The sequence below is a fragment of the Macaca thibetana genome, chromosome 4 (assembly GCF_024542745.1).
Source record: "Macaca thibetana thibetana isolate TM-01 chromosome 4, ASM2454274v1, whole genome shotgun sequence".
NCBI lineage: Eukaryota > Metazoa > Chordata > Mammalia > Primates > Cercopithecidae > Macaca > Macaca thibetana.
In genome coordinates this window covers 7158678-7185691 of record NC_065581.1, presented here as the reverse complement: position 1 = coordinate 7185691, position 27014 = coordinate 7158678, and the positions used below count along the sequence as shown (strand labels likewise).

Genomic DNA, 27014 nt, shown 5'->3' with positions numbered 1-27014 from the left:
CTCCCTAGTTATAGGAGTTGAAGCTCTGCTGATTGCTATTTTACCCAAATGTGAGTTTTAACCTGCACCGTCCCCAGCCCTAGGGTTGTTGTCCCCTCCCGTCTCACCAAAATCTGGTCACACTAACAGATTTTGTTCTCCCTCCACTAGGTGCTGACTAAATCACTTACAACTGGGTTGGGGGAAGAAGAGGTGAGGCAGACTTCTTAGGCATTATTGCACAGGAAACAAAAATGCTGGCTTTAGCCAATGACAGTGGCCTGCACCGTGGTGCCCCATTGGGTCCAGTCTCCTGGCCCTGTGCACCCAACACCAAGGTCTCCACTCTGAAGCTCTGACAGTGGCCACCCACTTAACTTTCCACATGCTCTCAAAGTAGCTCTCACAAGTGCGGCCGAGTGCTTTTCTATACAGCAGGGTCTTGCTGTGTCCCCCAGGCTGGAGTGCAGAGGCACGATCATAGCTCACTGCAACCTCAAACTCCTGGGCTCAAGACATCCTCCTACCTCAAACACCCAAATAGCTGGGACTACAGGCGTGTACCACCATGCCCAGATAGTTCTTAAACTTATTTTTTTGTAGAGATATGGGTCTCACTATTTTGCCCAGGCTGGTCTTGAACTTCCGGTTTCAAGTGATTCTTCCGCCTTGGCTTCCCAAAGTGCTGGGATTATAGGCAAGAGTCACTGCCCCAGCCTCCAGAGCGAAGAAAAATGCTGCCTGGATGACAAGAGCTTTCCTGGGCACCTGTGATTCCCTCCAACGGTACTGCACACCTGGGGGCTGCCCCAAGTGGGCTGTGGGTTTGGGGATGGGATCACAACAAATCACAGGACGGCCACGTGACCGGCAATCTGCCGCTTTTAAAATATAACATTTATTGCTTAGATGGTTTGATACAGAACAGCTTTCTTCTCATTCTGAATTTGGAAGTTCTATACAACTGAATACAAAGAGGAACAAAAAGTACCAAAACCAAACTTGTGATTCTGTTCATGTGGCATAAACCAGTTTTGTACATAACATGTAGCAGCAGTTTTTAAGTTCCCTTTAGAAAAATATGCATTCTACAAATTTATTATTGTTTCCTGTTTAATGCATGGGCTGAAATCACTAGGATCAATTTCCTTCTTGAAGAAAGAGGAGAGGAAAGAGACGAACAGAGGGTCAGAACGTACGGTGAATCCTCCCGAAACTGGCATCCGGCTGTTCTGTAGCTTCCCCAGCGCTGCTTGGAAAACAGCCCTCTGGGTTGTTCTGTTTTCACAGCCAGGTGTTTCATGTAGTGATTGAATCTCAGCATCATGTCCATTAATCAATGAGGAAAAAAAAAAAAAAAAGAAAAAACTTGCACCTCAAAAAACTTTTCAGAAGATCCATATATATATATTTTTTTGTAAAAGCCCTGAGAGAAGGAGAAAGAGAATCAAACAAAATGTATAGAAACAAATTAGCTGGACATGCAAACTAAGCTATGATTCACCCAGAGTTTAAACAAATCACAAATTTCACAGTTTAATATTGGGGGGTGGGGGAAGGGCAAAAACAACAAACAAATAATACGTTTCTCCACCTCACTAATAAAATGTGGCAAGACCTTATTGACTACGAGGGTACAGATCAAGGCTAAGTAAAGCTTTAAATCAATAGTGATTATTGCGAGCGGCAGCCCCGGCTACTCACGTCGCTGGGAGCTGATTACTGCTACATCTCACCGCAGCGTAGAGTTTACTCACAGCTTCTCCCCACAATATTGCGAGTTTAGTGTGGAGAGTCGCAGAGAAAAAACACAAGAAACCCCAAATAATAACAACAAAAATAACAATAACAACTGTAATAATAAAAAAAGAAACCTAAGGGATGTATGAACTGGTTTTAACTAAGTAGACCAAGGAATCATTGGTTCTGATTTGCATTCATCTCTACAGTAAATAAAACCTCATTTTTAAACTGGTTCATACATCCCTAATACAGTTAAAAATCATATATACCTCAACCTTTTTTCCTTTCATATGCGAAGATATCACTTTTCATTATCTCAAGAATATCTATCTTCCTTTGAAGTCTGGGAGGTTGGATTTCAGAAACTGGTGAAGCGGTGGAGAAAAGGGGGTGTGCATGTTTCTGTGCGAACAAGTCTATGTAAAGGAGGGGCACTGGGGCCAGAAAAAGGCAGGGGAAAGCAGCTGGGGTACAGGGGTGCCTCCCCAGGGGAAGGCAAGAGGCTCCACACACTGCAGCAAGCACAGGGGTCCCCAGCAGCAGGCTGGCTGGGGGCCCCTGAGGTCTCGGCTGAGGGACCAGGAGCTCAGGTGCAGTGGGGTACATTTTCCTCCCCGCAGGCGGGGACAGTGAGGGAAGTCTATTGCCTGCCAAAGATGCTTATGGGTAAAAAGAATCCTGCCTTTTTGCACCCAGGGGTTTGGGCTATTTAAGAAACTAGAAACAGCACATTTATCTTCAAGCACCAACTCCACATCACAGGAAGGTAAATATAAACCTATTTCTCATCTGACATCTTGCATGTGTAGTTTTATTACCAGTAGTAGTATTTCCTCGCTTTGCAAATGACAGTAGCACAGCTGGGTAAGGCGTGGATTAGGCTTAGCAGGAAGACTGGGAATACCTCGCTCACGAGTAACGTGCCTGGTCACTGGGTCACTGCTTTGCTTTCTCCACAGTCATCTCTGCAGTGCTCCAGGCACGGCCCTGGCTTCTTGACGCCTGTTTCCTGGATGCACGCACCCTCACTCCACCCTCTCTGAGCTGCTCCTGGGCCACGCCTGGGAAGACTGCTCACGGCCCTGCTAAATTCTGCAGTGACAGAAGAAAGGCTTGTCTCATTACAGTAGAAGAGCTACCACCCGAGGGTGCCAACCACAGCCGCAGGCACACGTTTACACGGGGACCCGGGTGCGGCACAGGTCTCCCAGGACAAATATTGCCCATTTGATTCTGCTCACTGCAGAGAACAGCAAACTGATGAACAATAATAATAATAATAATAATATTAATAATATAGATACTGAAAGGGAAGAGGAGGCAATCAAATATATGCTATCCGTGCATGTTTTCCATAGGTTTAGACGCCAGGGGAGTAACTCTTCTCTATAGTTAAGAATGGATGTCTTGAAACTTGAACGGTGACCATGTCTAATGCTGACAGAGTGGAAACGGACATGAGGCTGAAGCTAGAATCTTTCCTGGTTTTGGCCTGAAACCATATTGGAAACCTTCATCAACCACATCCTGTAATACCAAGGACCAGATGACAGCTCCACCATGAAGCACACAGAAAAAAGGAAAATGTCTATTTAAGAAATTATCATCTTATTCATCTTTCCTCTGGTCATTTACACGAAATTCACATCATTTTCTTCCAGTTATTGGCTATGGGTACCCAAGGGTATGTTTTTTCCTTCTGTTTCCAGCTCACAGAACAAACGGTGCTATCACAGATTCACAAAAACAAGCTCACACACACCAATAAAAAATAACGCTAATGCTCAAATGAAGAGGTCCTCTCCAGACAATTCATTATAATATTTGTTTTGTTTAAGAAGTCATTTTGGAAAAATACAACACCCACGATAATATGGAGGGATCCGGTAAGTAGTTAAGGCACTGGAATCGGCACGGGCTGTGGCCTCCCGCGCAGGCTGCGGTAAGGCTATGGCACTGAGCGAGCAGCCACGCTCCTGCTTGTCTCTCGCACTCACTCTCTCTCTCTCTCTCTCTTACTCCCCAACAGCCGAAGGGCACTGAGGAAACCCCATGACGCTTTGCTCTGCTGGCTTCTGTCTGTGCTGAGGGGGACTGAGGCTGTCACTCCATTCCCGGGAGCTGCGAGGTGCTGTCAGCTGTGGCCAGGGTTGGGTGAGTGGGCCTCTTGCTGCGAGGTTCCAGCAGGTCCTGCCCCAGGGCCACTGGGCTCTCTGGGTTAAGGTCACCCTGGCCAGGCTCAGACGGCCGCCTTGCCGTGACCTTCTCCTCCCTGTGGCTGCAGTCCTTTGTGGCACTGGCCAAGCCCTCCTTCCGGCTCCGGGTGACGGCCATGTGGCTGCTGGTGCTGGGAGCCAGCTCCGCCTCGTTCTCTGAGACGGGGTTGTTGCCACTGTGGGTGGACTCGTTCTCGCTGTCTTCCTCACCCCGCTCATCCTTGTCGCTGTCCTTCCCATGGTGTTTGGCATGCCTGGCTTTCTGGTGGATCCGCTGGTGGCGAACCAGGCTGTGCTTCAAGGTGAAGGTTCGCTCGCAGGTCTGACATTTGTATGGCCTTTCCCCTGGAACAACGGAAGAAAGAAAGAACTTCCATTAACCAAAAGGCACCAGTACCCACCACACCCTGCTCTGCACAGGAAGAACGAGGCTCCCAGGCTATGTGTGAGGGACCAGGACTCCTTCCTACTCAGCCAGAGGCCTCTTCCTTGAACCAGCAAACAGGACGGACAAGCTCTGTTTGCTGGTTCAAGCTATCAGTTTGAGACGTTCCCTCTCCTTCCTCTCTCAGTCCAGGCACTCTACATACTGATCCAGAAAACCCAAGTCCCAGAAGCAGAAGCCTCAGGAGACATGCAGACTGGCCTCGCCCAGAGCCTAGGAAGGAATCTAGAGGGGGACGGGAGTGGGCCCTCTCAGGGATCTGCATGGACAGCAGCACCTAAGTCGGAGGCACCAGGTACCCTCTGCATTGCAATGTGGCACAGCGGGGGCTTTCCTGATGCTCACACGCCAGGCCTGGGGCAGGGCCCACCACGCTTTCTGGGAGCCCAAGAATATCCCTCTTCTGAGAGCCAAGGCCCCTGGTCCTTCACACCGGCAAGCGCAGCGAACAGCGGACTGCGCTGGGTTGGGGCACACGTGTTCGCTGCGGGCTGCAGATGTGACAGGGAGGGAAGCTGCGGCTGAGAGGAGGGACAGGTTATTTTGGAAGGAAGGAGGATATATCTCTGGACTCCATGAGCATATCCAGGTCTTTGTCTCAAAGCAAGCGCCCCTGCTCTGGGGTCTGCAGCCTCCACCCTGTGGGTGGTGGGTGAACTCTAGGAGCAGTGTGCAGGGCAGTGGCTAAGAGTCCTGTCCCAGTCACCTCAGCCGGTTGCACGGCTAAGAAAGGAAAAGACCCTCCTGGCCCTAACGGATCACCCAGGGTGCCTGCCGCCCCACAGTGGCCTGGGGCAGCGCCTGTCATCCGGGCCACAGGACTAGACAGGACCAAGTGGCCCCAAATGGCCAGCACAAGCACCCTCTCCTAGATACCTCTTTGAAACAGGGCAGCTGTCACCCCAGCTCTACAGATGGGAAGACGGAGGCTCAGCAGCGCTAAGAGGCGGAGCACAGCGTTCTCAAAAACACAACGGCCAAGGACCCTCTCCTGCCTGGCTGCAGGCCTGCACGGTCTTCAAGCGCTAAGAGGACAACTCCTTAAATCTCCTAGTTCACGGGCTTAAAGAGCACACCCGCAACGTAAGCAAACGTTCTCTCGGCGGCCTCCAGCGCCGCTTCAAGGCAGCTCCTAGGACAGAGGTGCCCACCTGGCCGCCTCTTGTCAGGCTGGGGACCTGGCCTGCCCTGGTTACCTGTGTGGGAGCGCATGTGCCGGGTCAGGTCCTGCAGCGACCAGAACCGCTTGTTGCACACGCTGCAGACCTTCTTCCTCTTGTCTGCCTTGCTGACCACGCTTTTGGGGGAGTCTGTCTTTGGTTTCTTGTCATCGTCGCTCTTCTCCGAGGACCTCTTCTCGGTCGCGCTCTCCCCGTCGGAGGGGCCCTCAATCTCCTCTGCAGGCTTTTCCGCCGGGGCCTCCCCGGCGCCCGGGGCCGACTCCACCACCTCCACCGGGGTCTCGGGGGGCTTCTCCTCCTGCTCAGGGGCGGGCGGGGGCCCCTCCTCCGCAGTGCTGGCGCCATCTCCCTTCTCGTCCTTGGGCTCCTGGCGGCCGTGCGCCTTCCGGTGGCGGCTCAGGGTGCCCAGGAACTTGAAGCTCTTCCCACAGGTGTCGCAGGCGAGCTTCTGCTCCTGCGAGGCCGCGCCCCCGGCGCCTGCCTCGCCCTCGCCCTCGCCCTCGGCCAGCTTGAAGTCCATGAGCTTGGTGGCGAAGTCCAGGTCCAGGCTCTGGTTGCTCGACGCGTCCTCTTCAGCGCCGTCGGCGTCACCGGCACTCTCCTCAGCGCCACGTTCCTCCTCCGGCTCATGGCTCTCCCCAGGCCCGTGCTCTTCTCCGTGCACAGGCGAGGCCGTTTCCGCCTTGGCTGGCTCCGCAGGGGCATCCCCTGTGACCTGGCGGAGCTCAGTGGCGCCCTCCGACGGCTGCTCTCTGTCCCGTGAGGTGAGGTCTAGCACTTCGCCCGCGGTGGCTGCAGTCTCCGCATCCGACTGGCTGTCTGTGGGGCAAGCACAGCGGGGAGGGCTCAGAGGGGCACCACCAGGTACGCTCATGCCAGGGACGTCGCCGGGAATGGGCTAGACCCACGCCAGCAGCCTGAACCCCAAACCAGTGAGGACTTCTTTCGGCCCAAATCCTCACCACCTGTTACATTCCCCCAGGAGGACCAAGATGACCCCGGGGAGGTAAGAAAGGCAAAAGCAGCCTCCACATCACCTGAGGTGTGTTCCCAGAGCTGGCTGTGCCCCCGAACCCCCGGCTTCCACTGCTCCCACCCCCAGGAAGGTGTGAGTGACTCAGGCAGGGCAGACAGGGGCTGCGAGATAGGAGAGGGGTGCATTCCAGAGACTCGCAGCGCCAGGGAGGTTGAGGAAGCTTGAGTTATAAGTTATTTTTCCAGTGCAAAGAGATCATACAAACATGCAACATACACAGGACCACCCCCACCCCTAATCCCCCAAAGCATGGTCTTGATGAGTTTCACAGGAAACGACCCCAAGCCTGCATTCTGTGTGTATGGTATGCACTCTTGCCTGACGCTCATCTCCAGGTGGAGGCTGCAGAGACCCAACGGGGTGCAGGCAAGCTTGTAGGCTTCCTAGCTGTCAGCCTCCCAGGGGTGGCGGAAATCTTTCAAAGGAAGGGCACCCTTGATGCCAGGCTTGGCAACAGCAGACAGTGAGGGGAGCGGACTGTGAAGGGCTGTGGGTGCCTGTGAAGACAAGGGGTTCTGGCTTCCGGGCATCTCACCTACCCTGACTTCCTGCCTTTTGATTTGTTCCTATCTGTCCATTCCACCCAGTAAAACTGTATGTGGAAAGCCTACCAGTTTTCAACAGTCCTTTTAAGGGATGGCACGGTTGCAACATTCACAGCATCAAACAGGGTCAAAAGGCCTTCTCTTTCCTAAGGCTGAAAGAGGACTTAATAACTTCTTAAAATTATGCACTACAACAGTGCATTGGAAGCTGGTGGAACCTATTATTTAGCTGCAGATCCTATGTCTGATTTTTTATTATTCAAGACGGAGTTTCTCCTTGTCGCCCAGGCTAGAGTGCAATGGTGTGATCTTGGCTCACTGCAACCTCTGCCTCCCGGGTTCAAGCAATTCTCCTGCCTCAGCCTCTCGAGTAGCTGAGATTACAGGCACCCACCACCATGCCCGGCTAATTTTTGTATTTTTAGTGGAGACGGGGTTTCATCACGTTGGCCAGGTTGGTCTCGAACTCCTGACCTCAGGTGATCTGCCGACCTTGGCCTCCCAAAGTGCTGGGATTACAGGCGTGAGCCACCATGCCTGGCCACTGTCTGATTTATTACTGTAGGGATTCAGAAGTTCCTCTGAGAATTAGGTGGATGAAAGTCATTGTTTTATGGCACAAGTATGAGATGCGCCTCCCTCAACAGGCCAGATGTGAGTGCAGTCCTTGAGCCAGCAGATTCACACACCTAACCTGGATTCTTACTTGGTGTGATCAGGCGTAACTACAGTATCAACCTGCATCTATCACTTCTCCTCAACATCACATGCTCCATTATTTGGCCATCAAGGCGGTCAGGAGGGCTGGGGTAAGGAGCTGGTCCTGCCCCATCCCGAGGTCTGAAGAGACAGTACCTACTGCTCACACCTGCTTGGGGCTTTAGGCTTACCCACAGCCATCTGCATAACGCGTCCACTTCCATCATTTCATTTCATTAGTTTTACACTGACTGCACTTTTTGGCAGCCACTGTCTGAGTATCTCAAGAGGTTTCAGAAGGAAATATTATGGTGTGAATATAAAATTTTAAAGAAGAAATGATTTTGCAAAATTATCCAAAAGCTTAAAGAATATGAATCCTGAGATATGCACACCAATGTCTGGGCCACATTCCAAGGAAAAACAAGATATTCGTTTTCTTGAATCATTTCAACAGAGAGCAGCTATAGAATGGATATTGGTATAAACTCTACAATAAAAATACAAACTGCTCAATTTGTTTGCTGGCTTTGTGGGTAATTTCCCTCCCTAGAGTCAGGGTCTCCCTATGTTGCCCAGGCTGGTCTCGAACTCCTGGCTCAAGGGGTCCTCCTGCCTTGGCCTGCCAAAGTACTAAGGTTACAGGCATAAGCAACTGTGGCTGGCCTTTGTAGGTTTGTTTTTTTTTTTTTTTGAGATAGAGTCTTGCTCTGTCACCTGCGCTGGAGTGCAGGGGTGCAATCTCAGCTCACTGTAACCTCTGCTTCCTGGGTTCAAGTGATTCTCCTGCCTCAGCCTCCCAAGAAGCTGGGATTACAGGTGTGAGCCACCATGCCTGGCTAATTTTTGTATTTTTAGTGGAGACAGGGTTTCACCATGTTCGCCAGGCTGGTCTCAGAACTCCTGACCTCAGGTGATCCACCCTCCACGCCCTCTAAAAGGGCTAGGATTACAGGCATGAGCCACCACGCCCAACCGGTTATTTTTAAAAGATTTAATCTCTGGTTACCTCCCCTTTGTCCCCAGTATATCCTAGGCTACTTCTATTATTTTTTTTTTCAGCAAAGAACATGCATTATTTTAACTGCACAGAACATATTTAACATGATAAAGCTTGAAAAAAATAAAATAAATTTTGAAATGAAACCCAAATAAATATACTAAGATCAAATTGTTCCTGCTGTTGGGACCTTCCTTTGTGTGGATAATGGAGACAGATCACCCAGAGTACAATGAAAGGCCAACGCCCTCTTGGGACACAGGGGGCTTGGTTGTATTCTACCAAACTCCCACTAGGGGGAGTGTTTTAGCAGTGCAGGCTGTGCCCTTCACATTCTAAGCAACAACTGATTTTCATTAGTGATTCTCATGAACAAACACTTCGCCTCTAAACCTATCATGAACAGTCAACTTACAAGGCCAGGTGCTATATAAATCCCCGCCCTCAACCACCCAGACTCCCAAATGAGGTAGCTGAGCTGATGACTTTTTATATAAGCAATGCTACCTTAAAAATATGCAGTTCTTCCCTCTCCCCATCAGTCCCTCGGTTTGTGTTCAACAACTAAGAAAACTGCCAGAGGAAGCAGAAGGAATCCTGATAGATAATAAACCCACAGCTCCTCCTACAGGACAGTGGAGACGGCCCTAGTCAGCTCAACAATTAATGATCTATTGCTTCCTAAAAATTAAATGCGCCTCAACCGATGCGACAGACTACCAACCGAAGTAATCATCTGACCTGGCAGGGGTGCGTCTGCAGGGAAGCCACTGTGTCTGCACTCTACCCAAAGCATCGGAGGACTGAGAGGGTTTCCTGGGGTGCAGTCCATGCTGACATGTGGGACTTCTGGGCTGGTAAAGGTGGTCACCATTAAGGGAGAGTTTAAACACTTTCACGTTTATATGAATTAAAAACAGCCCTATGTAGGTGCCTACAAACACGAAGACGCGGCATCATCGGAGGAAGGACCAAGGGCATGCCCTTCAAGGGCAGAGGGGGCCAGGGCACCTCTCTGTCGAGGACAGTGAATGGAGAATTTCAGTTGAAATCTGAATATTCAAAATGGACCTTTGAAGGGAGAACTGCCCCCACTGTGGCATTTTAAGCATTCTTTTGGGGGACTTTATGTTGAAAAAAGTCAGACCTACATTATAAAACATGTGTAGGAATTTTAAGAAAATGCCACCTAAGCATATAAGCCTAGAAAACCCCTCAAGGACCTCCTTGGTCATTTCCTCCCCCAGCCTCCCCTTTTTTAAGTGGTCTTCCTTCAAAGCCTCACTTTTTTAACTTCACTGGGGGGAGCCCAGAATGAAGGCTTCACCCCATGCCCATCATGCTCATCTGGTTTTTAAAATCCCCCTTGAAATCACTAAACTCTGCCTCCCTAACCTCCTTTCTCTCCCACTTAAATCTCAGTCCCTTTTCTCACCATGGACTGGGACCACAACTAAACCAAACATATATTTTCTCTTTGCTAGTTTCACATTACAACTTTCAGTAACTTCCTTTTCTAGAGGTTTTATCCCCTCAAGAAAACCTATATAACTTCCGGGGTGGGGTGGAGGTGGGAAAGGGCTTTGCTGGGATTTGGAAAACAAAACTTATGAGTACAAACTTATAAATACACTTGGTGCTGAACCGAAGCTAAGACCATAAATTCCGACTCAGCTTTGTGTCTGCAGACGTCAGCAGGAGCCCCAGCCCTTGTTCCTCCCTTATGATAAAGAAGCTGAATGCAAAATGCATATTCAGCACAGAGTTACTAAGACTTATTTGTAAACATGGAAACCCAAGGGCTCCCCCTCAGCTCCCTCAGTTACTGGCTGCTTTCGCTACTGTGGAACCACTCTGGGAAGATCACAGGGTAGCTTTCAAAACCAGGCTGAAAGAAAATGTTCCAGACCAACAGGTAACGTGGCGGCCGATGGTTAAACATTAACAGAATGGTCTGCAGCAAGTGCGTGCCTGCCAGCACTGGTGTGTACTTCCCGTGGGCTGAACTGCAGGTCATCCTTGGCTCACAGGGGTCCAAGTTAGGGGAAGATTCCGTGGGCACCCACATCTTTCTTCACTCAAAGATACTGGTGAGTTATGTGGAAGTGGAAGCTGGGGAAGCAGTGAGCAAAGCAGCTTACACTTTCATACCCTCAGAGGATCTGATCTGGACTGGCAGTTGGGCAGTCAAGAGCACTCACAGTTGGTTTCACGGGGCTCAGTGGGAGGCGTAGAGAGGGGCAAAGGGTGGCCTCTCCAGATGCGCCCCCACATCGCTATAACCAAGGTAAGGACAAGGGGGCTAATGCCCAACCCTCTGTCCACACTGACTCCTGAGGCAGGGGTGCCTCCTAACTCTAGAGCACCCCATCTCCACCCTATCTAAGGAACAGAAGCCACAGGACGCAATTACAACCCCAGAAAAACATAGCTGGGGGGATCTCTTCGCAGCCACGAGATAGTGTCAGGTTTTCAAGACTTGCAGAACTGGACCCAGCACCATGATGCTGTCCCTGTTGCTAACCAGTGGCAACTGGCGGGGTGTCTAAGTGGCCTGCAGCAGGCTGGCTTTTGTTTTGTTTGCTCTTGGGGGTGAGGATGGAGAACCCCAGCAGTCTGAGCGGATGGAGCGTACCGATAGAGGACATGAGTAAATTCAGAAACTACAAGGGAAAAAAGGTGGCAGAAGACGTATCGGGCAGCCGTTAATTGCTCTGTGGGTGCTGGAGGGAGGAAGCACACATCAGCACAGGAGAATAATACTCGGATTCAGGTCAAGCAGAGATGTGATTAAAGAAAGGACATGCACAGTGCTTTTTCAAACAAGGACAGTCTTACACCGGGAAGAGAGTTATTGAAAAGAAGAACACCGCACCCCTTGTTCCTTCAATACCCTGACACCCCAGGGAGCCCAGGCCTGCTCCCGAGGAGGCTGCAGAGGCCAGGGCTCCCCAAACCTTTAAGGTTTCACATCCCCTTTAGATGAGTTCATACCCAGGGCTAAAGTCGTAGGCCTTCCCATACATCCCACCTCCCAACATCGGGAACAAAGGCCTCTTCTGCCAAGAGGGTGACAGATCTTCCCTAGCAGCCCCGAGAGTCACCGAGGGGCACTGTCACTGTTTCCTGCTGTATGTCTAGGCGATCTGACCCAGGAGTTATGCTCCCTCCCAATCATCAGTAGGGCCCGCCTTTCTACTAATAGGCTCTGCATCCTACAGAGAAGTGAACAAGCAGCCCCTCCACAGCTCGGACCGGAGTTAGATACAACTCTTAACCGAACTCCTCTGTCTCCCTCTCTCTGGGTTCTTGTTCACCTGGCGGCACTACCTGTGCTATCATGGGATCCAACATCACTCTCTTTTGACTGGGGGATAAGCCCGTTTCTTCTCAGGGAACAGGTGGTAACTCCGTGTTTGCGCAACTGGTGGCGTTCACAGTTAGATTTGGTAGAAAAGAAGGCATCGCATTTTTGACAAGGGAAGGGTTTCTGACCTGAAGCAGGAAAAAAAATATATATTTATCTGGCTTTCTACTGCAATGAAAAACAAAAGTCGCTTTTGTTTATTCTTCTGGGATCACTGGCAGTTGTTCCCCCCTCCTCCACCCCTTCAAGAAAATTAACAAAACACATTTAAAAAAAAAAAAAAAAAAAAAAGAGAACATCAGTGACTACAACGATCATTCTCCCTTTTCCTAAGTTGAATGGAATATGAATTTTTGTCTTCAAAATACTAAAATAAATGAAACTGAAAAATATACATTTAAAGTAAAACAATGCTATTACAATTCAAATATTAAATAATGACAACACAAAATAAAAGTGAATGAAGAGATTTTAGAGCACAGCAAGAAAACACCTATATTCTATCACAAAGAGAAAGATGCCCTCTAACGAGTTCTAGTGTGGCAAGGACACCATAATATGGACACTAGGAAATCCATTGGGGAACCCCCTGGGTATCTTTGGGGGGCCATGAAGAGAAGTCAGGGACAGCCCCCGGCCAGGGTGGCCAGTACCCTCCCACTGGGGAATGGGAGCAGTGAGTTCTGACTTCCCAGGACAACTCCTGTCTGACTTGCTGAGATATCCTGCAGTGACTTCTCCTCAAGTTCACTGTGGTCCTAGGTGGCAAGAGTCAGGAGATCTTCTCATTATATTAAAGGTTCTTTCTTCCCCCTGCTCCAAGCTTGGTTGCAAATGAGTGACCAATATGTAACTATGTCTGCATTTGATCATGTGCTCCATTCAACAGATGTGCACGTGAAGAGGACATTTTGGCAGCCCTGCCTCGCCGCTAGACCCATCTCAAATGCACAGATGGGTGAGCCACAGAGAGGCACAGTACCCTCCTGCTTTGGTCTGCCTACCCTCTCCTTTTACTTGGATTCCTTTTGTGCTGTAAATGTCATGTTTGAAAATGCAATCGAAGCTCCTCTACAACTTGTCCTGGGTTTGTGTGGATGCACGTGAGGGAGAAAGAAAGCACAAGGGAAAAGGGAGGTGGAGAGGAAAAGAGTGGAGGAGGGAGGGGATCAGGAACCTTCAAGAGATGGAAGTTGGTGGTGCATCATTTGTGTATCACTGCATTCCTCCCTTTCCCCCAAGTCGCTGGCGTCCAAGGTCCCAGTTGCTAATGTTACAGGGTAAAAGGTTTTATGTGTTAACTAACCTGACTTCAGAGCTGAGGCCTAGTACTTTTGTCTCATAGCCGTGGGATTGCCACAATTAAACAGAGCTCCCTGGAAACACAGATCACAGGGGCCTCTGGCGTTCGTTTAGATTAATGTTGACAGAAACCTGAACTAGCGCAGGTGCCCAAGGCCACACACTCCCCTGCGAATGCACAGCAAGGGCCTGGCACCTGGGGACCAGCCAGAGGGGCCACGTGTTTTCCCAGGGGAAGGAGGGACTAGCCTTGACAGGCATGGCTGTGTCACACGACTCCAGGGGGCGCCATTTGTACAGAGCGTGAAGGTGTGGACCTGGCGCCGCCCCTGTGACAGCATGGCCACAAATTTACATCAGCAGCAATAATCAGAGACAGGCGACACTGATTCCATCCTGAGCTAAAAGACCCTTTTAGATGATGCTTACAAATCTCCTCAGGAGCTTTTAAGATAAAGATGCTCGCAACAATCAAAGACAACAGAATTAGAAACCTGGCAAGGGCAGAATCAGAAACCCAGACACCCGGCCTGCGTGCTTCTGAGGAGCTCCACAGGCAACCGGAACAGAGGTGGAGAACTCACTGACTGTTTTCAGGTCTCCTCATATCATTCTGTAGGTGTTTTCTGCAAAATTTATTTTTAAAACATCCACATTAAAAAAAAAAAAAGTATGACTAGTTGTACAGTATCTCAGTGTTTATGGTGCATCTTCCAAATTACTTCTTGCAGCCATGCATGGTGGTGCACGCCTCTAATCCCAACACTATGGGAGGCCGAGGCGGGTGGATCACTTGAGGCCAGGAGTTCAAGACCAGCCTGGCCAACATGGTGAAACCCCGTCTCTACTAAAAATATAAAAATTAGCTAGGCATGGTGGTGCGTGCCTGTAATCCCAGCTACTGGGGAGGCTGAGGTGGGAGGAGTGCTTGAGCCTGGGAGGCAGAGGTTGCAGTGAGCAGAGATTGTACCACTGCACTCTAGCCTGGGCGACAGAGAGACTCTGTCTCAAAAATAAAATAAAATGAAAAAAATTACTTCTTGTTTTTCATTTAAAATTGAACACAGTATTTAATAATTTCAAGTAAAAATAAAGTACTTTTAATATTTTATTGTCAAAAGGTAACACTGCTGCTTCTCTGAGTCTGGCCAGATTGAGAAAATAACTGGGCCAAGAGGAAAACAAGTAAGAAGCTATTATGATAGGATTCTTGATTTCAAAGAAAACGATCGGCTTCTCGCTCCCCCTATCACATGGTTTACTCTAATTTTCACACTGGTAAGTGCGTCACCTTTACAGTTGGTTAGGACTGCCAGGCTGACGTCCCCATGAGAAGGTCCCTATTAATGCTAAATTCAAAAAACAGTCCATGATGCCAAAGTATTGCATCAAACTATGAAGGCTCCCAAAGTGACATAACAACTCACACGAGTCATTAAAAGCTCATATTTCACTGCGTAAGTCTGACATTTTTACATAGCAGTGGGCTTTCTGGATTGCAGGGATGCAGGAAAACGGGCCCGTTTAGTATTTTATAGTAACACAGGTTTCAAAAACACTTGCTGGCCAGTCATCTATATAGAAAGTAGCAAATGATTTTATCTATTTGGTAGCTGCCACGAATAACTGCTTTAGGGGGGTATTTGTAAAAGCACCTGTAACCACAGGGAGTACCTGCACACTCAGGACCTACAGCATTCTGCAAGCCCCAACACGAGCACTGAAACCATCAGCCAGCTAGGCAGAGTGGCTCATGCCTATAATCCCAGCACTTTGGGAGGCCAAGAGAGGTGGATCGCTTGAGCCCAGGAGTTCCAGACCAACTTGGGCAACACAGTGAGACCTTGTCTCTACAAAAAAATAAAAAGACCGGGCGCGGTGGCTCACACCTGTAATCCTAATACTTTGGGAGGTTGAGGCTGGTAGATTACCTGAGGTTGAGAGTTCAAGACCAGCCTGGCCAATGTGGTGAAACCCTGTCTCTAGTAAAAATACAAAAAATTAGTTGGGTGCAGTGGTGCGGGCCTGTAATCCCAGCTACTCTGGAGGCTGAGGCAGGAGAATCACTTGAACCTGGGAGGCAGAGGTTGTGGTGAGCCGAGATCACACCACTGCACTCCAGCCTCGGCTACAGAACAAGACTTTGTCTCAAAAAATAAAAATAAAATAAAATAAAATAAAGTAGTAAAAAAATTAGCCAGGCATGGTGGTGTGCACCTGTAGTCCCAGCGACTTGGGAAGCTGAGGCAGGAGGATCACTTACGCTCAGCCAGGAGTTCAAGGCTGCAGTGAGCTGTGATCATGCCACTGTACTCTAGCCGGGGTGCTGGGTGACAGGGCGAGAGCCTGTCTCAAAACAAAAACAAAAACAAAAAACTCCAAAAAAAACCCGCCCCAAATTAGCCAGTGTTTATTCTCCCAGAACAGTCAAGAAATGAAGAAGGGCATTGGGGCAAGAGAAGGGTGAACAGTGAGAATAGTTTGATGAGGAGATTGGCATCTTGGCCTCCAAGATCAAAAAAACAGAACTGAAAACATTTCTGTTCATTTTTCAAAGACAATCAGAATTAGAAAGGTGGGGTCTAACTAGCATGGAAAACCTTGCAGTTGCTTTTCTTTTTGTAACAAGATGGGCCTGAGCAGCCCAGCCTTCTCGCCATTGCTCCTCCACCCCTGCGTGAAGGCATGCTTTCTTTTGGTATTTTCTCTCTGTATTTGGCAGAAGTGTACACAGGACTGGGTAAAAATGGCCAAAGCTGTCTTTTAAGAAAGCTAAAAGTAGCCAAATACAAGTGGTGTCCCAGGTGCTTTCCACACCCAGGTTAGGATGACTCACTGACTGAAGCTCTGACCCTCACTGCCGGGTAGAAGCAGGGAGGAAAGGGTGTCAGGGGAAAGCCTGAGCCGGCTCAAAAAAGGTGCTCAAAGCACCCATGAGAAAGGCAGTGAGCCAGGGAAGCCCAAAATGGACATCCCATAGTCCCAAGCCCATCGCTGTGGGACAAGGAACCGGAGCAAACGGAAGGGGGAAGAAAACAAGGACAGGCAAGAACAGACTGGCTGTGTTTTCTGGCACCCTCTCCTCCACCTGTGGCCTAAAAACACACGAGATGCTCCCGAGGGGCAAAGGCAGGAACAGTGCACTCTTGTCTCCTATGGAGTGGCACATTTAGGTGGAGAAAGGTAAGGAACCAGGAACTGTCCTCATCAGCAGGAAACTATGGGCTGGGAGAGAGCTGGAGAGGAGTGGAAGGAAGGAGGAAAGGCAGGTGTGTGTGGAGACTGTGCCAGGGGTATGAAAAATGACAGCCCTGCCAGCTTCCTCATCAGACACAGTTCCTGGAACCTGAGCCGGGAGCAAGAAAAGGCTGAGGCCACATGCTCCTTGCCAGCAGCCAGCAGGTATACCCCTCGTTGGACACTGAACACCAGATCTGCTTCTTGCTGCCCCTGTGAGGAATGGGAGGACTGGAGAACACGTGTTTTGAGACAAAGTAGAGACAGTACAGTAATTTGCTGAGGGGGTAGGAAGAGGCCAGCATTCAAGGTGTAGACAGTTTGTTTAAATGCAGTCCAAAACCGGATGCTGCTCAATGTTTCTGGCTGGAACTCAGCTAGATTTTAACAGTATACTCAAAAACACAAAATGGCCAGGCACGGTGACTCACACCTGTAATCCCAGCGCTTTGCAAAGCCGAGGAGTTCGAGAACAGCCTGGGTAACTTGGTGAGACCTTGTCTGTACAAAAGCAAAAAACTAAAAAACCAAAAATATCGCACAAAACATCTTCTCTGAATAACACCTTTGTTTGCACGGTGGCTGCAGAGTCAATGTTTAACATGTGTACGCTTAAGACTTTTTTCAAAGTTTTGGAGACAGCACCTCACAGAAGCCTAGGAAGCCAAGGATCCATGTGGCTCTGAGTGACAGCAGAGCTGCCTACCAGGAAAAAGATCAGGTCTGTGGGGAGAGGGGGCCCATCAGATGATTTCCCAGGCTCCTTCCAGCTCTAATGCTCCATGAATGGAAAATGCTCTAACACAACACTGGATGTAGCCAAGTGCTCCATATAACATGATTTAGCAGTGGTGATGCTGAACATCCCTGGAGGCTGAGAGTGAAGCACAGCAAAGGAAGTTAATGGAGCTCAATGGGCACCAACCTTCATACGGTGTCTATGCAGGTGGCTAACACGATTCCGTAGTCATTAAGTCTCAAATTAGTTAATAACATTCTGATCCACAGTGGTGTCCCCCCCTTATCTCAAACTACTTCCCAATCTTCTGCATGTAGACACGTGGGAACACAGGGAAGCATGGAAGGTGCATCCTGCCCGCTTTCTACCTTCACACAGAGGACACACTTGGTACACACACCCTGGCCAGGGGGCAGCTGCACAGAACCTGACCCTGGCTTGGAACAGTAGCTCCATCTCTTATTCCCCATATGGCTGTAGGCAAGTTACTTAGCTCCTTAAGTAAACCTCGATTTCCTTGTGGCAACACACAGATGACATCACCCTCCCAAGGTTGTCATGAACACTAGCTCTACCAAGAACATATTATGATAGGATACAGGGACTGTGCCAAAACAGACACATCTATCGAGGTTATCAGTAACTTTTAAGGGACAAGAGGCAGAATGTTTGTATTTATATCTACCCCATCCTATCTTAAACAAACCTCCTGCTTTCTTGCTCAGTTTTAGATGCTACTAAATTTTAAACCAACACTGGTATTTTGGCATTCAAAGGCCAGGCAATCATGACTGGATTCACAAGTGGGAACACATATCATGCACCTGCAAAGACATGGGCACAACTCTTAAAAAAGGAAATACCGGAGGAGGAAGATGGGGAGGCTGGGTGACAGCAGGGGGAGGTGAGAGCACTGAGGAAGGGCGCGAGCCAAGCCAATCATCAGATCCAGACCATCTGCTTTCTGAAAAGTGGTAACAGAAAGACTCACTTCTCTATAGACTCTCAGTAGGCGATAAACAGGTGATACCCAAAAAGGGTAGCAAAAGAGACTGCTATAAGGGGCACCTTCTCTTGAAGATGCATTTTCTTCCCTGAACTGCTATCATCATTAGAATGGCTGCTTTACTTGTCAGGCTTAAACTATTTTAACAGGAAGACAGTGGTATGAAAGGGCAGTACATACTTTACAAATCTAGAAATCCTGGTTCTCCTTGAGTCTTCCCTGGATAGGCACTCCTGACTTGCTACTCCTCAATCCCTGGATTCAAGGACCCACCACAGCAGAAAGAAATGCCGTGTCTGTGTGGCAAGCTCTGGTGACCAGTGCGGCCTCTCAGAGACCTATCGCTCCCAGCCACAACTCCCTCTGGCTCCCAGCTTCCTCTCCCTCCCCAGGCTCTATTCTGCACACTGTTCAGGTATCCAGCGGTGGCTCCATGACCTCCCTCCTGCTGTTCCACCTCATCTAGGAGAAACAGCCTTCCACGAGCTTCTCCAAAGCTTTGTGGGATGATCAACTCTATGTAATACATTTCCACCAAGATACAGAGCACAGCTCACACCAATTCCCACAACCCACCCTCAACATCCTGTCATAAACCTCCTGACTACCTTGGGTTACCATATTTAGCGCAAAAAGAAAAACCCACAAAAAAACCAGGATGCCCAGAGCTAAATTTGAATTTTGGATAAACAAATAATTTTTTAGTAAATCCCAAGAACTGCATAAAAATACTTATACTAAAAATTATTTGTTGTCTATCTGAAATTCAAATTTAACTGGTGTTCTGTATTTTATTCGCCAATCCAGTACCATGTGGTTTTAGGGCCTATCTATTTATTAATATTTTGGCTGTAAACCCCAAAAAGATAGGATCTCACTAATTTGCCCTTAGTTCAATAACATAAATCATTGAATACAGAGGCTGTTCACTGAGAAAATTCAAAAATTGTAATTCAGGTGAGAGTTGTATGGCCATTTATATACTAGAAGCACCTGATACAAAATTATTTAAAGTATATTCCTATCCTAAACTTCTCTTTAAAAATCAACTTCTGGAAACTAACATTTGAAAAATACTTTTGGGCAGGTCGGGCATGGTGGCTCACGCCTGTAATCCCAGCATTTTGAGAGGCTGAGGTAGGCAGATCACCTGAGGTCAGGAGTTCGAGACCAGCCTGGCCAACATGGTGAAACGCCATCTCTACTAAAAATACAAAAATTAGCCAGGCATGGTAGCGCATGCCTGTAATCCCAGCCACTTGGGAGGCTGAGGCAGGGAGAACTGCTTGAACTGGGGAGGCAGAGGTTGCAGTGAGCTGAGATCACACTACTCCAGTCCAGCCTGGGTAACAGAGTGAGACTCCGTCTCAAATAAAGAAAAATACTTTTGGGGCCAGGTGCGGGGGCTCACGCTTGTAATCCCAGCACTTTCTGAGGCAGAGGCAAGAAAAGTGCTTGAGCCCAGAAGTTTGAGATCAGCCAGAACAAATGTAGTAAGACTTTGTCTTTAAAAAAAAAGAAAAAAAGAAAAAAGGAAAATAGTTTTGGGGGTATCATTTTGACCATTTAAGTCTATTACTTAGAGCCTTTTCACACTTGGGTGTGAGTTCTTGGGGATGGACAGGTCGATGGGCTCTAGGGACCCGTCGTAGGGGCCAGGGAAGAACAGCTCAGGAAGATGTTTTCCTGCTTGACCTGGACCAGCGCCGGGCCCTTCCGAGAGAAGTTTCTCAGAAAGGCTTACAATTGTAGCATAAACAGAAATTTCAAAACATTCTACCACCACTCATTGCTGATTTTCACAATCAACAGGGGAAGATGTGACTTAGTGAACCGAAAGAAAACGGCCAACATCACAATTTGTAAGATTTAAGAATACACGGCATCCAAAAAAACTTCACAAAATTTTCAAAATTTAAAACGCTGCACTGAGGACACTGGAATGGAATGTCTAGTGTCAAAGCACCGAGCTCATTATGCCCCAATACCTTCAAAGTCTCACTTCTCCGGAGCTGCCTCCCTGCTTAACCCAGTAGATAATCTGGCTACCGCCTCCGGAAGGGATGAGGCGACGCCATGAGTGATCTGAGGGCCTGTGACCACTTTCACCTCAAAACGCCCTGGGTGAACACTCACTAGAATGCTGCCCTTGGAGGGCTCAGCCCCTGCACACAGGACATGTGGGTACTGAGAGCACACAGGAAATACAGCACCACCAGACAAGCCCGGGGCTTCGCAGACAGGGGAAGAAGGCAAGCTAGGAATAACTGGAGCTGTGGGAGATTCATCTCGCTTATGACCCCCACCCGTGGCTCCCCCTGCCACGATGTAGGACTCACCGCCTGGGAGCCCGGTGGCCCTCTTACCAGTGTGTGTGAGCATGTGCCTCTGTAGGGAGCTGGCCCAAGGGAAAACCCGGGGACAGTGGGGACAGGTGATCTTCTGCAGGCAGTTGGTGTACGAGTTCCGCTTGGCCCTCAGCAGCTTGTCTTCTGGGGGACTGCCCTGCTCTTCATCACTGGGCCCGTGGTGGTCGGCGGGGGCTCCGGCCACCTCATCCTGAGTGTTGTCCTCCGCTGTCTGCAGAAACGGACTGAACTTGTTGGTGTCCGTGGTGGCCAGCATCTTCTCGATGCTCGCAAACTCCCCGCTGGAGTCCAGGTCCACCCCAACGCTGTTGGCGCGGGGCCGGCTCCTCACCCCCCTTTTCCGGCCCCTCTTCTTCGAGGTGCCCGCTGGGCCCTGCTCGGTGGGAGAGGCAGCCTCTGGGCTGCTGGCTGGAGCGGGAGGCTCACTAGACTCTTTTGGGCTGGTGGTGGCAGCAGGGGTGGCAGTGGTGGCGGCTTTGGGGACACAGCCTCCTAAGCTGTCTGAAGCCGTGGTGTTACTGCCAGTGCTTGCTGGCCCTGGATCCGCCACCTTGGTTTTCAGGAGGGTGGGGGCCGAGGATACAGATGAGATGATCTGGGCAATGGAGGCCAGCGGGGGCAGCTCTTCTGTCACGGGGGGCTTTGGCAAAAGCAGGGGGGGCTTGGGCCGCAGTGGCCGCAGCAAGGCTGTGCCACTCAGGAGGGCTGAGCTGCCCACGAGGGGAGGGCTGCTGACCAGGGCTGAGGAGTAGATTGGGACCGCCAGCTGAACGGGGCCCTGCAGGGGCTGCGCTGCGGGCTCCGGGGTGGCCGCCGGCGCAGTGGCCATCGGGCTTTCCAGGATCCCGCTGGGCCCCAAAGTCACGGGAAGAGAAGGGCCGGGTGCTGGACAGGGAGAGGGCTGCCCGCTGCTCCCCGCCTCCTGCTCAGGCTTGTTGGCTTCGCTGGGAGTGGCCAAATCCTTGTCCCCTTTCCTGAAGTTCTTGGGGATGGACAGGTCGATGGGCTCCATGGAGCAGTCGTAGGGGACCAGGGAGGAAGGGCTCTGGAAGGAGGTGTTTTCCTGCTTCACTTGGACCAGCGCCAGGCCCTTCTGAGAAAAGTCCAGGGGCTCATTGAAGTCCACCGCAAAGCTACTGGCGGGCTCCAACTTGATCGAGACATGGGGAGGCGGAGGCTGGGTGGGGCTCCTGTGAAGAAAGCCGTTCTGGGGCTCCAGGAAGGTGGTGAGGGGCTTGCAGTCACCAAGGGCAGCGCAGCCACTGTCCTCCCCGCGCCCCGAGGCCTCAGTGGCTGGCGCCTCCGCGGGCCCCAGGCTGTCGGCGGCCAGCACGTAGCTCTCGATGTCCTGCTCGGGCACGTGCAGGTGCTGCTTGAGGATGTGGTGGATGCAGTTGCGCTTGGCCGCGAACGCGGCGCTGCACTCCTTGCACTCGAAGGGCTTGCGGCCCTTGTGGCCCCCGCCCAGGCCGCGGCCGCAGTGCGTGCGCATGTGGATGCGCAGGGCACGGTAGTGCTTGAGGTCCTCGCCGCACAGCCGGCACACGGTGTCCGGGGCACAGAAGGCGTCCACCAGCTCGGCCGCGCTGCTACTCACATACTCGATGTTCTTCTCGATATCCTTGCGGGTTGCCTTGAGGTGCTTCTTGCGCAGGTGCCGCTCGCAGTTGGCTTTGACAGTGAAGGGATAGTGGCAGATCTTGCAAATGTAGGGCCGCTCCCCACTGTGCGTGCGCAGGTGGCGGATGAGCGCGGCCTTGTCGGCGGCGATGTAGTCGCAGATGTTGCACTGGTATGGCGAGATGCCCAGGTGGGAGCGCACATGGGCACGCAAGACCCCCGAGAAGGCAAACACCTGGTTGCAGAAGCGGCAGGGGTAGAGCACCTTGCGCATGGCTGGCGTCTTTTTGCCGCTGGGCGCTGTCATGAAGGCCTTGAGCTCCCCCTCTGTGATCTCCTGCTTGATCTTGGCCTCCATGCTCAGCGGCAGCAGGGCCTCGATGATGCTGTCCTGCTCCAGCTGCGTCTTCATCTCGGGCTGGCCCGGTAGCTCCGCCCGCGGCTGCTGCAGGGAGAGCCGCGTGGCCGCGCTGGGCTGGGTCCCGGACTTGGGCTGCAGCAGGTGGGCGTTGGAGGGCGCCTCCACTGAGCCTTTGAGGAGCTTCAGGGGCGGCAGCGGCAGGCTGGGGCTGATACAGCCTGGGGAAGCCTGCTGGGCGTTGATGAGAGGCGGGGGCGTGGAGGTGGCCACCACCGTCCGTGGTGTGACCAGGGGCTTTGGCTTCAGAGGGGGCATGTGCTTGAAGATCGCCTGCAGTGGGGCGGCGGGGGCCTTGGAGAAGGGCGGAAGACTGATCTGAGGGGGAGCCGAGGCCGCCATCTTCAGAATCTGCTGGATGTCTGCCAGCTCAATGGCCGACTCGCCAGAGATGGGCTTGACCACAATGCTGCTGTCAGGCTGGATGATGAAGCCCTTCTGGAAGGGCTGCAGGGACAGGTGCTTTATGCTGTCCTTGGTCGCGGGGAGAACTGTGAGAGAACCGCCTAGGGAAGCAGCTTCAAAAGGAGACAGGCTCAGCAGGTTGGTGCAGCCGGGGTCCTGAGGTAGCTGACACTTGAGTGTCTGGAGCTGAATTGCCTGGTTGTCATCCGGCAGGGGCTCCTCGGCGGGGACAGGCCTGACGTCTTTGGTGTGCTGCAGGCCAAGCAAGGCCAGGAAGCCCTTCTGGTCCAGGGCGTCAGCAGGCAGGGGCGTGGCCTGCAACTTTTCTTGACCCTGGTCTGCCGCCATGTGGGTCTGCTTGTGCAGGGCCAGTGAGCAGAGCATGGGGAACGCCTTGTCACAGGTGTCGCAGACAAAACGGTGCTGCTCGCTGATGCACCTCCGCAGGTTTGTTTCGCACCAGGCCTATATAGAACCCACCGGTAAAAGCAAGGGAACACACGTGAAGATTGAAAAAATAATCACTAAACGGAGATGCACAAAGTATTTGTTGTACATTTATCCCACAATCTTCCCCCATAATATAAAAAGAGTTCCCAGTCTGGGCAACATAGCAAGATCCCATATCTCTACAAAAAAAGAAAAAAAAAAATTTGCCAGGTGTGTTGGCTCATGCCTCCAGTCCCAGCTACTCCAGAGACCGAAGTGGGAGGATCGCTTGAGGCCAGGAGTTTGTGACTAGCCTGGGCAACATAGCAAGACCTCGTCTCTATAAAAAGCAAGAAAATTAGCCAGATATGGTGGTACATGCCTGTGTCCTAGCTACTGGGAAGCTGAGGCAGGAAAAGCACCTGAGCCTAAGGAGGTTGAGTCTGCAGTGAGACATGACTATGCCACACTGCACTGTAACCTGGGCAACAGAACAAGACTCTGCCTTAAAAAAAAAAAAATGACCTTCTCCTGCTTGCTCACACACTAGACTGAATAAGGAAATCCACAAAGCATCTTAAGAATCATGTTTGCATGATAAATGATATCAACCCCACAAGATATCTCATGAGAGATTCTGAAGCATAGTTAAGTAACAATACCACAAGAGTAGAATTAATTCTTTTAAAAAATGGGTGCCTTGCGAAACTGAGGGTGGGAGATGTTGGAGAATCAGCTACCCTACCCCTCTATGATTGTGGAAGGGGGACACTGCCTAGGAGGGGCTATGAGGAATGTCACCTGGGGGGTTAACATGGGTGGTGTGCATATGGAACAATCCATTGAGTTTGTACCTTATACACTTGAAGAACAACACTGTTGATGCCTTCTATCTGAACTTCTTTAAATGGGGGAAAAAATAATTTCAAAGTAGTTTTAGTTTTATTTATTTATTTTTGAGACTGAGTCTCGCTGTGTCACCCAGGCATGATCTCGGTTCGCTGCAACTTCCACCTCTCAGGTTCAAGAGATCGTCATGCCTAAGCCTCCCCGGCAGCTGGGATTATAGGCATGTGCCACCATGCCCAGCTAATTTTTTATATTTTTAGTAGAGACGGGGTTTCACTGTGTTGGCCAGGCTGGTCTTAAACTCCTGGCCTCAAGTGCTCCACCCGCCTTGGCCTCCCAAAGTGCTGGGGTTACAGGCACGAGCCATTGTGCCCAGCCGATTTCAAAGTAGTTTTAGCAGGTGCTTTATTAGCGGGAATATATATGGCTCTTTTCTTATTCAGGTCAATAATGACCCAAACTGTTTTTAATAGAAACCACAATATTTAGAATATTTAGCTGCAACGCAGATAGTAAAGATTCTTTTAAAAGCCCACAAATTCCAATTATTATAGGGCTGGGGTGTTTTACAATTCACAACTTTTATTTTATTAAAAAAAAATTTTTTTTTTTTTTTTTTTTGAGATGGAGTCTTGCTCTGTTGCCCAGGCTGGAGTGCAATGGTACAGTCTCGGCTCACTACAACCTCATCCTCCTGGGTTCAAGTGATTCTCCTGCCTCAGCCTCCCGAGTAGCTGGGATTACAGGAGCGTGCCACCACATCTGGCTAATTTTTGTATTTTTAGTACAGATGAGGTTTCACCATGTTGGTCAGGCTGGTCTTGAACTCCTAACCTTGTGATCTGACCACCGTGGCCTCCCAAAGTGCTGGGATTACAGGCATGAGCCACCGTGCCCGGCCCTAAAATTTTATTTTTGAGACACTCTCTCTCTGCCACCCAGGCTGGAGGGCAGTGGCGTGATCATGGCTCAATGCAGCCTCAATCTGCTGGGCTCAAGTATCCTCCCACCTCAGCCTCCCAAGTAGCTGGGACTACTAGGTGCACACCACCATGCCTGGCTAATTTTTAAATTTTTTGTAGAGATAAAGTCTTGCTATGCTGTCCAGGCAGGTCTCAAACTCCTGACCTCAAACGATCCTCCTGCCTTGGCCTCACAAAGTGCTGGCATTACAGGTGTGAGTCACTGGGGCCTGGCCTACCAGGGTTGACATCTTAAACCTCAAAGACCCAAGAATGGGCAAAAGGCACAGAACAGCTAGACTGATGCACAAGTTCTTAGGATATTCAACTCCAAACAAGACTGCGCCCTTCTCAACCCAACAACCCAAGGAAGACTGAAAGGGCCAACGATAATTTTAAGAAAAAAGGTGTTATAAAAAAGACAAAGCCCAACCGACATTTTAAGGAAAGAAACCTAAGGGAGAGGAAGTTTAGTCTAACTGCGTGGACCATGGAAGGCAGTTGCTGGTTGCTTCCATGGGCTGATCAGAATACCTGAGAAATGCGAGGAAACTTCCTACAGGAGAAGTCTGTGAATCCTAAGTCGTGGAAGCCAGCAGGAATCGAAGGGTTGTTCTGTATGAAAGGCCTGCCCATTGCATCCCTGGGAAGTTGTTTGTGGACAAGCGCGTTGTGACGCAGCAGTCCTCGATGTGTTCGAAAGGTGACGCAGCAAATATCACATCTAGGAGAGGAAACGGAGAACATATGAGGAGGCAGAAAGGGAGAACATATGAAGAAGCAGTTAAGTCAGAGTTTCTATTCTTCCAGCCTTATGTTTTTGTTGACTCATTTCAATTGAGTAAAATAAAAATGATATGATGTCAAGAAGCCAGGCTGCATGGTTAGCACCAAAAACCTCTTCCTTTAAAAAACATTGTATTCTATCAACTTCTGGATACCAAATCTTTGCAGGCAGCACAAGATGTACATACGACTTGAACACCCACAGTCTGGGCACAAGAAGAAGACAGCTGGGAACCTGAAGTCACCGTGGCAGACCTGCTCGCTCTCACCTCGATCAGGCATTAGGGATCATGTCAGAGGTTTCTCTCTCCCTCAGTTCACTGGATTCTAATGCTTAAAAGTCTAGAGAGTAAATGTTTAAAAGTCAAAAGAGCATATACATTTAAGTAGTAGCTAGAGCAATCAATCGGCATCCCTGGCATCTGACAGGGATAAAAATTATTAAACTTTCCAATCTAATTAGAAGTGACAGTGATTGTGCATTAAGTTGTGGTATTAGCATCATCATTATCTGAATGATAACCACGGTCCTCACGGACGGAGCTTAGGCACCCTGACAGCACAGCACATATGACAACCCCAGCAGGCAGGTGCATATCATGACTCTCATCTTCCAGATGAACACTGGCGATCAAAAATACGAAGCAATGTGACTCATGCCACATAGCCAGTAAGAAGCAC

At 50.1% G+C, this 27014-nt stretch overlaps 1 protein-coding gene across 9 annotated transcripts in view; it reads right to left on the bottom strand.

Moving 5' to 3' along the window:
* Positions 1-855: 855 nt before the first annotated feature.
* RREB1 (ras responsive element binding protein 1) overlaps positions 856-27014 on the bottom strand; it is a 147580-nt gene continuing 121421 nt past the window's right edge. For 7 of the 9 annotated variants that reach the window (XM_050789352.1, XM_050789349.1, XM_050789347.1 and 4 more), the window contains 5 exons: positions 26082-26271; positions 20862-23772; positions 12175-12339; positions 5580-6383; positions 856-4283 (listed from right to left, as the gene is read on the bottom strand). In XM_050789352.1, the coding sequence (XP_050645309.1) occupies positions 3826-4283; positions 5580-6383; positions 12175-12339; positions 20862-23772; positions 26082-26271 (4528 nt within the window). In that variant the 3' untranslated portion in view covers positions 856-3825. The remainder of the gene's footprint in view (positions 4284-5579; positions 6384-12174; positions 12340-20861; positions 23773-26081; positions 26272-27014) is intronic. The other 2 variants (XM_050789354.1, XM_050789353.1) reach the window with 1 other exon arrangement.